The sequence below is a fragment of the Ciconia boyciana genome, chromosome 5 (assembly GCF_034638445.1).
Source record: "Ciconia boyciana chromosome 5, ASM3463844v1, whole genome shotgun sequence".
Lineage (NCBI taxonomy): Eukaryota > Metazoa > Chordata > Aves > Ciconiiformes > Ciconiidae > Ciconia > Ciconia boyciana.
This window is the reverse complement of record NC_132938.1, coordinates 20650373-20664813: the sequence shown is the minus strand read 5'-3', so window position 1 is coordinate 20664813 and position 14441 is coordinate 20650373. Positions and strand designations below refer to the sequence as shown.

At 39.7% G+C, this 14441-nt stretch overlaps 1 protein-coding gene across 1 annotated transcript in view; it reads left to right on the top strand.

Annotated features, from left to right (window-relative positions):
* Positions 1 to 10248, top strand: part of DHX15 (DEAH-box helicase 15) — a 49574-nt gene extending 39326 nt beyond the window's left edge. Inside the window, exons 12-14 of the mRNA XM_072861122.1 lie at positions 940 to 1130; positions 8250 to 8419; positions 9683 to 10248. Of these exons, the coding sequence (XP_072717223.1) occupies positions 940 to 1130; positions 8250 to 8419; positions 9683 to 9800 (479 nt within the window). The 3' untranslated portion in view covers positions 9801 to 10248. The remainder of the gene's footprint in view (positions 1 to 939; positions 1131 to 8249; positions 8420 to 9682) is intronic.
* The last annotated feature ends 4193 nt before the right edge of the window (positions 10249 to 14441 follow it).

The following is a 14441-nucleotide window of genomic DNA, read 5'->3' as shown; positions in this document are numbered from 1 at the left end:
TCTAACACTGTATCATTATGTGGCAATCCAAAATAAGGGTATTTTCAGAGTAAAAGTTGAAACAAAAAGTATTAAAAAGCTTTAAATTTTAAATGGATTATTAAACTGTAGTGGAGTAAAGAGATTTACAAGTTTTAAATTTGAAGCTGGTTTTGTTGGATTATTAAACTGACAAAGATCAGAAGAGAATCACTTGAAAAGTAACAGAATTGGTAGGGAGATCTGGGTTTCTTGATGTTAAACATGCAGGTTTTTATCCTGGCAGAATGGCTTAGGCTTGCTGTCTTAACAGATTTCTTATTAGAGCTATCAGCAATAGAAGCAGGAATTTAAAGAGTACCAAGTTCTGTTACTGATGCTGTATTTTACCAGTCACCTAAATTTACTTAAACTGCTGAGGTGCATCACACTTAGTATTAGATTAGTCTGTCTGTATAGCTCTTAACTGTTACTTGAACACTTAATTTAAGGAGGGTTTGGTTTCTCAAATACAATATAATGTACAGTATTCCTGTGCGTTCAGTTCACGCTACAGTTAAAGATGGTGCGGTGTTCCTTATGTTGAGTTACATTTTACACTGCAGGTTTGGAAGATAACTTTTCTAGGTGCAGGGCGTGATTTTTTTGAAATGTGCAAAATCTATTGCTGTGGTATTTCAGCAAAACATCAGTGATTGTGTGTATATTAGGTTGGTGAGGGGGAAAAAAGCTAATTTTCTTTTGTCCTGACCACATACTTCCTGAATAGAAAACAATTTGGGCAAGTTGTCTAATGCAGGAATTCAACTGAATAAACTAAGAGCTGTTGTCATTTATAAATAAGTTGATGGATATTTTCTTCTGGTTCATCTGACTGATCAATCGGTTAGTTGCTGTTTTATTTACTTGTTCTAATTGGATGAAATACTCATTTTTGATTCATGTTTTTTAATGTTGCAGATCATGAGTCGGTTCAGTGGTGTTATGACAACTTCATTAACTACAGGTCCCTGATGTCTGCAGACAATGTACGCCAACAGCTGTCACGAATCATGGATAGATTTAATTTGCCTCGTAGAAGCACAGACTTTACCAGCCGAGACTATTACATCAACATAAGAAAGGCATTAGTTACTGGGTATTTCATGCAGGTATGTGTGCATTCTTGTAGGGAACATAGTTTAGTGTTTATATGGCTTTTAATGTTAATATGGTTATTATAAGTTATCAAAACTTTATGTATGTTACTTAAATTATATACTGCTAACTATATTACCACTTAGTCTTTGTCATGTTGCTTGGTTATTACTCAAGTAGTACATTCATCAGTCAAATCTTATTTGGAAGAGAAGTTGTAGGCAATCTTACTAGTATCAAAGTACTGTTTCTGGCATGACCAGTCAGGAATTGACCACTAGCTTCTGTATAGCTGAGGAAGTAACTTCATAAAACATTTCAAAGTAACTGCAGAAATATGTAGGTTTTATATTATTTGTAATTTGATACAAACAGGGGAAGTATAATTGTATATAAATATTAATTATATGTAGTCCTTATAGAAGGAGAGTATTTTCTTTTGCATACTTTCCGTATTAATATTTCACTTTTAAATTACATGAGTCACAAGCACTAGAGTACTGGAGCAGGTCTATAATCTCAAGATGTATGCTGTTTGTAACTCATTTGCCTCTTGAACCAGGATGGTATGGAAGCCAGTCTCTACTGCTATCTCCTGGGTGCTTTGCATTTCATGTTAAGCATGCCTCCAAGCTAGAATGCAGGCTGTGTGGTGTGTGGTTTGTTGGTTGGGTTTGGGGGGGGGGGGGGGCATAGTCTGTTCATGCTGTGTTTTTTCTCTTCAGCATTCATTCCTGGGGCTAGGAGTCCCTTTGCTGGCTCTTGCAGACCCAGGAGTACAGAACCTTTAGTGGGAGTGAATCTTCATCCTCATTGACTCTGGGTTGTTGTGATAATGTTTTTCCCAGCAAACATGCATTGTGATGCATCTCAGCAATGTCTAGAGCCTAGTACCTCACTTCTGGAGAACACAACCTTATGATCCTTAAGAGGCTGACCAGTGCCCATGGCATTTCCTGATTTTTCACTTGAGCTGTGCTCTAGTGGTATTTAAGCACAAGAGCTTATCAGTTGAAAAGGGAACCATTGGTTAGTGCTGTGCAGCTTAGAACAGCAAGCATCTTGACAGGCATGCACTTACCACATCCTGACTGGGGTGCAGACTTGGGTACCATGTATGTTTAACTGCCCCCCCTGGAAATGGTGCCTTCCCCAGGGCTCAGCCAGCCAGTCTGTAGCAGAAACATGTTGCTGGGTTTTCAGAATACAGGAATATCAATGTCAGCAAGTGCATTTCACTGTAATGTGAATGGGAGATTAAGGCTGCTGGCTGCTTTTAAATATTAAAATGGTTCTAAAGACTGACTTGCTGTAACCCTTCAGACAAGCAGGCTAGTCACCATGTTCAGTTCTTGCGTTTGGGACATGTTTTCTTCACCTTTCTTGGGGGCTGCTTTAGTACACATTCCCACCTACACCTTTAATGCTGTAAATCTTTTGCAAGACAAAGAACAGTTCTGCCCAACAGTCCTTGTTGGGCCCCACCTGGTTGAGGAAAGTCTGATTGCCACAGTTGCACTTTTGTTTGGCAGAGTACCCTATGGCTTCCTTTATTTGCTTGGACATATAGGAGGTCATGTCCTCGGAAGTTTGTGCACTGTCTGTTTTATGTTACTCGGAGAAAAACTCTTCCTCTAATAGCTGTTTTCCTGCCATAGATGTGGAACTGCAGTGTTGGTGTAGGTAGCTTTTTGGTCTCTACTGCTCAGGAGTTAAAGATCTGACTTTATAGTTTTGCTGTGAATAGCGTGGTGGGCTCACATAGGTGAAAATGAAAGCCTTTCCAGAAGTCTCCTGGGGCTTCCATAGTCAATAGGTTGTTTACCGCCCCCCTCACTCAAAATGCCGAATTGAATTTTTGGGCTGATTCAAGAGATAGCTATGGCAGACTTGTTGAAGACATTTTGGAGTGGAAGCCATTTCAACAGTTTCTCTTCTCCTTTGATGTCTTTGAGTCCCTTTTATTTTGAGTTTCTTTGACTCTTTAACCATGATAGTGTGATACCTGTTTGACCTTGACTCTGAACCTTCTTTCATAAATTCCATGTTGCTTTGAGTAACCTTCAGTAGAAAACTTATAAATACTTATTAAAACTTATAAATACTCAAGAGATGTTATTTGCCAGCAGCTGAAGTACTTAAAAATTTAGTCTGTATGCATGTTGTACCCTCTCTAAGCAGATATTCAGGCTCTGGCATTTGGGGGCTCTTGTTCAGGAAACCTGAGTAATAAAATGCATTCATCAGTCTTTGTCCTCTTAGTGCAGAACATGTGTGGAATTCTAAGTCTGTGCACTTGCAGAGTATGTGCACATACAGTAGATAGTCTGTGCATGTAAAGTACTATGGTCTATGGCCAACACATGGCAGAAGTTTAAGTTTAAAAATGCAGTGTGAAGTGGAAAAAACAGTAGCAGCCATTCTTCTGAAATAACTCTCATTGACTGCATTGTTTTGTACTTTGGTAATTGCCTACTGTCCTAAAAACAATCATAAAATTTTACTGTAGAAATTCCTGTACTAATCAAGACCTGTGGTTGATGTCAGGCAGTGCAGGCCTGTAGGAACTATTGAAATAATACTAATAATATAATTAGTACTAAGTACTGTAAATTTGCCTGCCTTCAGTTGTGTGTCAGTGACTGATAAATGTGGAATTTCTACTGGTGACGAATCATCTTTTTACCCTTCACATTTAAATATGAACTTGAATTCCAGTAAATCTGCCATAGACAAGCAAAGGGAATAGTAAAATAGTTTAAAACTGCCAACAATTCTGTATGAAGAAAAACTTCTGGAAGGATGGATATTGACAAGAAGTTAAGTGTCCTATAAAATTTTTGTGCTATGTCCCTGGTTTCTTCTAGTTTTTATAATGGAAAACTCTTACTGGCTTATTTCAGTAACTATTTCTATATCACACATCAGAATATGCAAAGTATATATAAAATAGAGCAAGAGTGATGCTTGCAAAATCACTGGAAACACAAAATCACGTTGAAAATAAAATACATTGGAGAAATAGTGCTTTCTCAATACCTTAGTGCTAGACGTATCCTGCCTTAAGACAGGAGTGGGATTGGAGAATTGTACAACTTTAACACAGTCTTAATTAGGCAACAAAACTCAAGAACTAGGTATAGATGGTTATTTACTCAACAGAAGTAGAAAAACTAAGCTTATTTTTAAAGTGTTAATAGACATGTAGCTGAAACAACTGTCTAGTAAAGATGAAGCAAAAAATAATTATACTACAGGAAGTAAGCTAAGGACACTGTTAATATTGAATTGGAAAAGGCAAGCAAATGCCAAAGTTTCTTAAAGATGGGTCATCTTTCCTCTTCGCAAATTTTTTTTGAGACTGATATTATCAGTTGTCTTAAAGAACTTAGGTTTTTATCGTTGTATTTCCAATCTAGTAGTGAAGGCAGAACAAGAATTGATAGTTGAAAACTTAAATCAGAATTTAAAGATGGACAGAGTAATGTAGTATGTGGTGGAGCCACCGTTGTCCTGTGGTGTCTTCAAATAAGGCTTGGAACCTTTTTTGGAAGACGTGGCTTAGTCAAATACAGGATATATCAGAGTCACTACAGAGGATGAAATTAAATGACCTGTGCTATACACGAAGTTAGATGTCAGATGGTTGGATTGCTAATTAAAATCTCATTCTTGCTGCTACTCAGTCTTTGGTGCTATTTTGTGTATAGAATGATGTATATTTTGAAGTCTTTACATAATCAGGCTCCTACAAGAATAGAATGGTAATAAAGTAAACCTATGACACAAAGGTGGTCACCAGTGCATTTAACGGTATTCATTTTGTTCTTTAAGAATGCAGAAGAACAGTTTAAAACTTTTTAATAGCTTCAGAAACACTGTTGTGTGTTCTGTAAGCAGAAATTGCAGAAATCCAAGCAACTGACATTGCTCCTTTGGTGCATCCTAGCATTCTTTTTTCAAAAAGACAATCAATCACTTCTCTAAACTGTCTGTCAAGACTAGCCTGCCAAAATTTGTAGCCTTAAATCTAAAAAAGGTTGGATCTTGTGATACTATTCCTGCTTTTGCCCTTTGAAGTGCATTTGGATTTACAGTGTTTGATGTGTTTAACTAAAGACCCCTGGTTGGGCCCTCTAGACATGACAGATAATAAATAAGCACTAACACTCTTAAAATTTCAGATGAGAGTGTGTCATTCTTAATAAAATGATGACATCCTTGAAACCTCTGTTATGAGAACTTAAACTGAAGCCTTTTCCTATGGTGGCATGTGCCATGGTGGCCACTCTTTCCATGTGGGTTTTTCATGTTGATAAAAACATTATAATTGTCTCCCAGTCATCAGCAGGTGGGCCTTCTCAGTCTGCAGCATAACCTGTTGCAGAGGTGCATGGGCTGGCTTGGCTCTTTATGATCCTTTTCGGGTCATGTTTGCGTAGCTCCTAATGTTGTGTAGTCAGTAGTGTTAGTAGGTTTCCCCTCCATTTACAGCCCCATTCTTTGTTCAGGTAGCTGAATTCACAAATGTTTTGTACTAATACATGACAAATTCCTTGATGATCTCGGGGTTCAAGTGTGTTCCCTAGTATCTTGCTTACTACCACTACTCATTGAAAAATGAACCCATTTCATAGATATGCTTTGTATGATTCTGTGGTTTCTGTGGAAGCTCATGCTTTTTATACTCTGAAAAACATCACAATCACAGAATGGTTGAGGTTGGAAGGGACGTCTGGAGGACATCTGGCCCAACCACCACTACATTGTGTTTTACAGGCACTGGAATTGGTTGCATGCCCAGGGTTCAAAGGAGCATAAGTGTATATGCTGCCGCCAGTGTGTCCTTGTTTGCTGCCTTATGTCAACCTTGGTGCTTGCCTGAGCCTGTTCTAAATTCTCTTAACACAGTGATCTGGCAAGCCACTTACACCTTCAGAGAAGAAGCTGAATTGGCTCTGTCAGCTGTGCTGAAACAGCTTGGGCCAGGAGGGAGCAGGGAAATTTATAGAGTGTTGCCATTACTGAACCTGAAATTCTTTACCAATCTGTGTGCTAACAAGCATACTTAATAGAAACATCTAAAGAGGATAAATACTGTAGCTCAGTGTTAGCTCAGGATTGAAATAAGTCACAATAGTATGTAACCACTTAAAGGTGACTTATCCCTGATATCCATGTTCTAAGGAAACATTTCCTTCTTAATGGGGATTATTCCAGTCCCTGTCCTTCCCTGGCAATGAAGAGCTAACTGTACTTTTCTGTAGCATTTCTTTTTCTTTGAGTATGCTTAATTAGTTATTTCAGAATCTTTTTATTTAGTTCAGAATTATATAAAGTAAACAAATACAGCTCTTTACTATCATTATAAATGATGTGGAACAGGCAGTTGTATGCGTTTGGGAAAGCTATATGATAAGACTTTACTATTTTAATACATCTGAATGAGAGTGAGGTGTTAAAGGTAAATTGTATTGATTTAAATTTAACAGCACACTGTTTTCTAGAATGAAACCTAAATAAATGAATTGTTCTGTCCTTTTATAGGAAGAACAGAAACAGACAGTACCCAGACGTTTTTGTACACATGCTTTACTTTTGATGTGAAAAATGAAATTGATGTAAAAAAAATGCTTCCTTTAAAAAAAAAATAATGCGTAATCCCACAGCAATATGTGTGCTGTGATTGTGCTAGATCTGTGACAGATGAGTTTCTAATCTAGTCTGGTTTCAGCTATACTGCTATTTAATTTTGCAAACATTGGATTGAGTTGGATGAAATTAAGCCTAAATTGTTACAGCCAGTACACTGTTAACCTCCATTTAAAAGAGAGCCTCTGTTGGCTCCCCAGACTTGAAATAAAGTAGCAGGGTAATATCTAAAATCTTGGGTGAGAAGATTTGCAGACTATTGAAATGCTTTGTTCCACTCCTAAAACATGTTCTGGATATTAATGTCACAAAATATAAGAGAAACACACTCTACTCAAAATAAGTAATTTGTTACTAAGGAGATATTCTGACTTAAAATTTGAGGTACCTATTGCTTTAGAAATCCTGGGATTTTAATCTAATAGATGGATTTTACCTTTGACTAGGCAAAAAAAAGTGAGCTATACCTAGGAATTCAGAAAACAAGGAAGTACATGGTCTGTGTTAGAGGAAAGCAGCTAATGATGCTCTGATTAAAAATGTCTTTCAGACATCTTTCAGCCAATACCCATCCTGCTTAATCTTTTTACAGTATTTTTGTGTGTGTATATATGTGTAATGAAATAAGTACTGTGGTCATCTTGAATTACCAGTATCAAAAGGTTACTTTTAGTTACCTGTTCTCTTAGATTAACTGTTCTTACCAAGGATATCCTGCTAAGGATAACTGTCTGCTTTACCAAATCTTAATGAGCTAGGTGTCAGAGCATCTCAGCGAGGTAGGCATTATTCCCTTTCATAGAGCAAGAAGCTTGGTCAGAGAGAGGTTAATTGATTTTTACCAAGGTCACAGCAGGAGTGTGTTGCTGAACCTACATTTTCCAGCTCTGAAGCTCATGCTGTAACAAGACTGTTCTTGTTTCTGACATACTAAACTTCCCATTCTTGCTGGACTGGCATATTTTTTTTCAGGCCTACTGTGTGAGAGGATTTGCAGAATAATACGTGCATCAGTAAAATTACTACTGAAACACTGCACTAATAAAAACTTGAAAGGATAACATTGCGGCTTACCGGTCCCACAGTAGCTACTGCAATGAAGTGCTTGAGGCAGATGTCTGTAGTAGACCACGGTTCACTCTGTGTGATGCTACAAACCTGTACAATATTCCCTTCCGATACTTGCGTTTGCATTGCTGCTGTTCTAATAATGATTATTCTCTTTGGGTGGTAACTATTTTTGTATGTTGCTTGAATTGTATATTATAATATACACTTACCATGGCAGTTAGAAAAACATCTGGCATCTTGATTGTGTCTGTTAAGAAACCTGAATAGTTGAAGTGGTCAAGTAATGTGCCAGATTTAGACAAGGCTTGAACGTTGGGGTGGTATATTTTGTATAGAACACTTACCAGTCAGCTTGAAATCACTTAATTTAAAAATTGCCTCTGGTAATGAAAGAATGTCTTTTTACTTAGGTGGCACATTTGGAACGAACAGGGCATTACTTAACAGTAAAAGATAACCAGGTGGTGCAGTTGCATCCTTCCACTGTTCTTGATCATAAACCAGAATGGGTGCTCTATAATGAGTTTGTCCTTACAACAAAGAATTACATCCGGACATGTACAGACATCAAGCCAGAATGGTAAGCCAAAAGTCTTAAAACAGCCATGACCTACTGTAAAGCTCTTGTTTTTCTCTTTCCTTTTTTAAATTGAGGTAATTCCTTTCACTTTTCCTGAAGCTAGTATTGTTAAAATGGTTTGGGGAATGGCAATGGCATAGACTTGAGATCTTGTAGATGACTAGAAGTTTTCTTTGTGGACACTTGTTTCTGTTTGTGGGAGTTGTGTGTAAAAGTGGAATGCCCAGGCTCTGTATGCAGTGTGCAGAGATACGCTTGACTTAAAACCAGTTACGTTAGCCCCTTCCCCATAGGCTTACTGCTTGGAGATGCTAGGTTTGGGGATATGTCCTAGCACCCACTTGTGTGCCGAAGTTCATAGATACCGGTAGATGCCTCTGTTCTCAAGATCTGGGACCCCTCTTGGCAGTAGGTGTCTGTAACTTTTCGAGAAGGATCTGAACCAGATTCAGTGCTTTCTTAAAATATGAAGGAAAGAGGTGGTAATACCAGTACAACCTGCCTTGCCATAATGTTTATTAGTCAATAATGTGCATATCAAGGAAATTAGAGGCCTGATCCTCTGCAGACAAGCAGAGATCCGCATCATGTTGCCAGTCTTCAAGGTTGTACTTAAACTGCCAGGTTGTAAGCTTTGGGAACGTGGGAGGCTCTTCAACTGCTGTTGAAATTCTGCCGTTGTGCAGAAAGAGTTTAAAGATTCGTAAGCTGGAAAACATAGCATATATATATATATAGTCCATAGTATTTGAATGGAATATATGCATTTGCATCCTTCCTTAGAAATCTTATTCTGAGCAAGCGCTGTATAGCCTAAAGCAGGATCCTGTGGCCTTGGTTGCATTTTTAAGCTTAAGCACCTAAGGCTGAACTGTACTCCTGCACGAACTGGTAGTGAGGTGGACTTCTGTGGCTTGTGGACTTTGTTAAGCAGCAGGTCTGACTGTAGGTGCTACTATGGCATGTACCTTACAGCCTGGGTCTGAACTGAACCCTACAGTACCTTACAGCCTGGGTCCGTTCATGGCTGAACGGGAGTGTCTCACTAGACTCCAGTGCGTGCTTTTTGCTTTGGCCTTGGGCACTTGCAGGGGATGGGACTGAGATGTAAATGGGTGTGCACGTGTGTAAACTCTCATTAATCTTAGAATCGTAGAATGAGCTGACAGTAATGGATAATCTTTGTTTCCTTCAGTTGTAGAATTTCTGTAGGATGCCTCTTAAAGTTTGAGTATTAGTAACAAACTTTTCCTTTTTTGACAGGCTGGTGAAAATTGCCCCTCAATATTATGACATGAGCAATTTTCCACAGTGTGAAGCAAAGAGACAGTTGGATCGCATCATTGCCAAACTTCAGTCCAAGGAATACTCGCAGTACTGAATTTATGCTTTGAACTGAAGTTATTCAGAGGACAGCTTTAAGAGATGAAAGGATTCAAAGTTCAAGTTGTGCTCTTCACTTTGGTTCAATAATGGCCTTTATTTGAAAGCTTTTTAATTTTTCTTTACAGTAAATATTCCATTCTGATTTCATAAATTAAACATTTATGCCTCCCTTTTGTGTTGACACTGTAGCTCATACTGGAAAAGCTGATCAATGTTTTGCAGTTTATTGAAAGTAGTTCTATATATAACAATGTTATAAGCATTTCTTTAGAAATGGTTGAAAATGCTTCTAAAAATGTGATTATCGACCATGGTATGCATGATCGTTGTAATTGTTGACATTCCTTTTAGAAGTTGTGAAATGTTACAACTTGTGCTTATGTAGACACAATCTTCAGCTTCAGTACAAAGGTACTGACTTCAATAAAGTCTATTTATACTAATTTTTTGCCACAGTATGTCAGTATTTCTATTGTTTTGATCAAAACGTGAGAAGCCATTTAGTCTCCCGTTAAACTGCTGTTTTATTGACGTGGCAGTGGTTTAATATTTTAATATTAAAAGTGCAGATCCTTAAGCCACCACAGTTATGGTGACATCAGTATAATACATACAATGTTGATCCCTTGCAAACTTGTTTAAATTATGTTGGAAATTGTTTTAAAAACGAAATGCATGCAGAATTTTTTTGGAGAATGCTTTCTTCAAACATTCTCCTAGATATTTCTTGGACAGAACTGTAGTAATGTGTCCTGTGCATTGAAGTGTCTGTGGCCAGTTAGAAATTACCCTGCTGGGCAATGTTCAGATGCAGTTTAAGATCCACACAAATAACACTTAAGTGACACTGTAGGTCAAATTACATTGCACCGTTGTAATTTGGTAGTGATTCTTAGTGAAATATGACTTGACAGCATTTTCAATTTGGGAAATCTAATCCCATGTGGAATTTATAGTAAGATTTGATCAGAGGGCTGAAGCGCCTCTCCTATGAGGACAGGCTGAGAGGGTTGGGGTTGTTCAGCCTGGAGAAGAGAAGGCTGTGGGGAGACCTTCTAGCAGCCTTTCAGTACTTAAAGGGGGCTTGTAAGAAAGATGGAGTGAGGCTTTTTACCAGGGCCTGTACTGACAGGACAAGGGACACCGGCTTTAAACTGACAGAGGGTAGGTTTAGATTGGACATAAGAGGGAAATTCTTCACGATGAGGGTGGTGAGGCACTGGAACAGGTTGTCCAGAGAAGTTGCAGATGCCCCATCCCTGGAAGTGTTCAAGGCCAGGTTGGACGGGGCTTTGGGCAATGTGGTCTTAATGGACATGGCAGGGGGGTTGGAACTAGTTGATCTTTAAGGTCCCTTCCAACCCAAACCATTCTATGATTTGACATATTTGGTCAGATTCCAGTTTTTCCTCTCCCTCTGGTCCTTCTGGCAAAGAGGAGCTGGAGCAGCTGTTGCTGAAACAGGTTCCCCTAGAATGGGAACCGTGTGCTGTCATGCTGTAAGGCTGAACCAAAAATAGGTTGTCTTTGGAGAGCTGGCAACTGGCCTCAGTTATAAGACTAGTCTTAAGCACTGATGTTTAGGGTGTACTATTGAAATCATAGCAGTTGGCTACAAAATTGCTTGGAATCAAGTAACTTGAGGATTCTCTTCTAATTCCAACTTTTTTTTTTTCTAAAATGCCATTTATATGAGGGGGAGTGCAGAAGTTCTGAAAACTTTTTTGTTGTTGTTAGCAATGGAAACAGTATTGTGAAAGAAAATGCGTCTGAAGATGAAAATTTGAGTGAATTTGTAATACATGGGACTTGTGAGTCTGCCCCAAGTTTGATAAGCAGGTGAGGGAGTGGGGGCTCTCCTCCTCTTCAGGCATTGTGGGGTGGCTCTGGACTTTCCTGCCCTATGGTATTTTCAGTAGGAAGGAGGGAGGTTGACTCTTCATAAAATGTTGAACTGCATTAAGTTTTCTGACTGCAGTTACAAGAGCTTTTATTTAAAGCATGGGGATCCTGAATTTAAACAGTTTGATTTCAAACTAGTATTCCTAAACATACAAATGTTTTCCAAATTCCTGCTGTAGGGGAACTGGTTCAGTATGGGGGGTTTCATGGTGGCTTGCTTGTCGTCCTTCTGGGGGGCAGGGGAGCTACTTTGTGCAACGCTGAAAAATGGCTGCTCCTCAGGTAAGAATTTCTCCAGTATTTGTGTGCAGCCTTCAGCTAAATGGTGTAGAACCGCCTTCTGTGTGACTTTGCCTAGGCATGGCAAGGTCCACAAACACAGCCAATTCTCAGCATGAAATCCCTCGGGGACCCCAGAACCAGCTGGCATAAATCGCAGTAGCTTTGGTACTTGCGAATGGGGGAGCAGATGGCTATGGCTGCAAGTGGAACTTGACATGGGAGAGACTTTGGCCTGGTTTTCTTTTTTTCTTTTTTTTTTTTTAAATTGTCACACCCACAAACTCAGCTTGGGCCCTGACAGCCAACCTGGGATCTTTTACTCTCCTCTGTCTTGGCTACCAGGAATGCAAATACTACAGGCCAAATTACTGTCCTCTGACAGCTGTGCAACCCTGCCATCTTCCAATTAAGTCAGTGACACCTGTGCCATCCACCCAAAGGCCCTGGGGGGCACTGGTGTCACTGGCTTAATTGGAAGGCTGTCGGGTGTCCCAGCTGTCACCGGGGACGGAGCAGGCCCAGTGCCCTCTCCCTTCCTGGCAGCGGGAGCGTGAGCTTGGGGAAGCAGCTTGGCTCTCGGGATCCCACTGGGATCTGGGGGCTAGGGCTTCGAGGAGGTACTGGAGCTCAAGTGTCCTGGGAACCCAGTGGATTTGATACTTGTGTGACATTTGCGTATGTCATCATGAGTCCTGGAAAACACTTCTCTTACTGAAGAACTGACAAGCAAAGTGCTTGCAATACTTCAGGACTAAAGCATTTTCTCATACTGGACTGTGTGCTACAGAGCTACACAGCCGATCCTCCGCTAACAGTCATGAAGTGGAGAATGGCCCTAGGCTTCGAGCAGGGAAGCTCGGTGTCTTTGTGCAGGCATCACGCAGTTGCTGATTTCTAACAACTGAGAGTAAGGGTATGGGGCAGTAATATACAGACTCACCTAAATCACTGTGGGCACCTTAGCGTTACTGCAAACTTCACTTTTTGTTTTTTTAAGATGTCATTTTAGAGCTATATAGCAGTGGGAAGGGAGCAAGGTATCCAAGAAGTAACTAGCCCTCTGAAGGAGTAATGAAAGGGACAGCATGGCTTCTCAGAGAAAGACATATTCTAGGTCCTAAAGGGAAACTGTATCAGGAGCCCTCCTCTTAACTGCAGTTATCTCAGGGATGTAACAGATGCATGCAGAATAACTTGGTTTTGAGAAGGGCCCCGGTTTTCCAGAAGTGTTGAAAGGTTAAAACCATTCCCATTTTTTTGGGTGGAAGAACTGTCAAACAAGGTTGCCCGGAGAAACAAAAGGAGACCGAGGAGGAGGTGTAGGAATGAGGCTGTGTTATCTATGAGTGTATGAAGGCCACTGTCTCCCTCTCAGAAGACTTAAAAGCACCCGCAGTCCAGCTCAGCATCAGAGCTTTGGTTTTGGCTGCTTATAGTGCAGGCTGCAGCAAATGGGCAAAAAAGTTGGAAATTGCAAAATAGACAGGAGTTTGCTACTATCAAATAGAAATTCAGCTTCCCATGCATTTTGTTCTGTGAAATGCCACCACTGACTAGAAGACATCGTGGCTCTTTCTGCTGGCCTGTGGAGCGAGGGATCCTGAATAATTACAGCAGCTGCCCCAACCGACTAGCTGTTTGCTCTTCTGCTGCGTTCCCTGCCTTACTAACGTTGCTTCAGAGCATTCAAACTACTAGCTAGGCTGTAAGCGTGTTTGTTTTGGAGTGCCGAGGAATTGCTTCCTTAGGATTAGTTGGTTATCTGCTTTAGAACAATCTAAAAGGAAAAGCAGTGCTTTGTTTACTTCTAGTGATTTTTTTACCAGAGGAATTCTGGTGGTTTTTGAAAATACATGGTTTGTATAAAATAAACTCTTTATAGTGTGGGACTTTTGAAAACACAGAATGGGTTAGATGATAGGAAAATAGTACTAAGTGAAAGGAGTATATTTTTTGAAGAGAGGAGAGTCTTCCATCTTAATTGTGCTTCTGTATAATACCTCAAAGCAGTAAAGGGCTAATATTGATGTGAGGTCATAACTGTGTTCAGGTTTGTTAGATACAGAGGTAGTCGCTGCTGACTGAGTACGTACTAAATGTACTAAAGCTGTGTTTAGGTATGTAGCTGTTAACATTATGGAGACATAAAGAAGTGACCAGTTATACTGTGTTTAGATTTGTAGGGATTTTCTAGCATTTAGAATTCTTGTCAGAGAAGAATAAATAGTGACTTCATGCTTCCCTATGTCTTGATGTCGTAAAAAACCCTGAACTTTTGGGAGATCTGTAAATACGCCAGTGCAAAAGACACACGGTGAAGTTCCTTTTGGGGTTACAGGACCATACTCATTTGTTGTAGCTGCATTCACTCCCTGAGGTTGAAGTGCCGTTGGTACAGGCAGGTTTGTGCTGGTGTGATCGGTACTGGTTTGGTCAGCTTTGCCTGACAGAG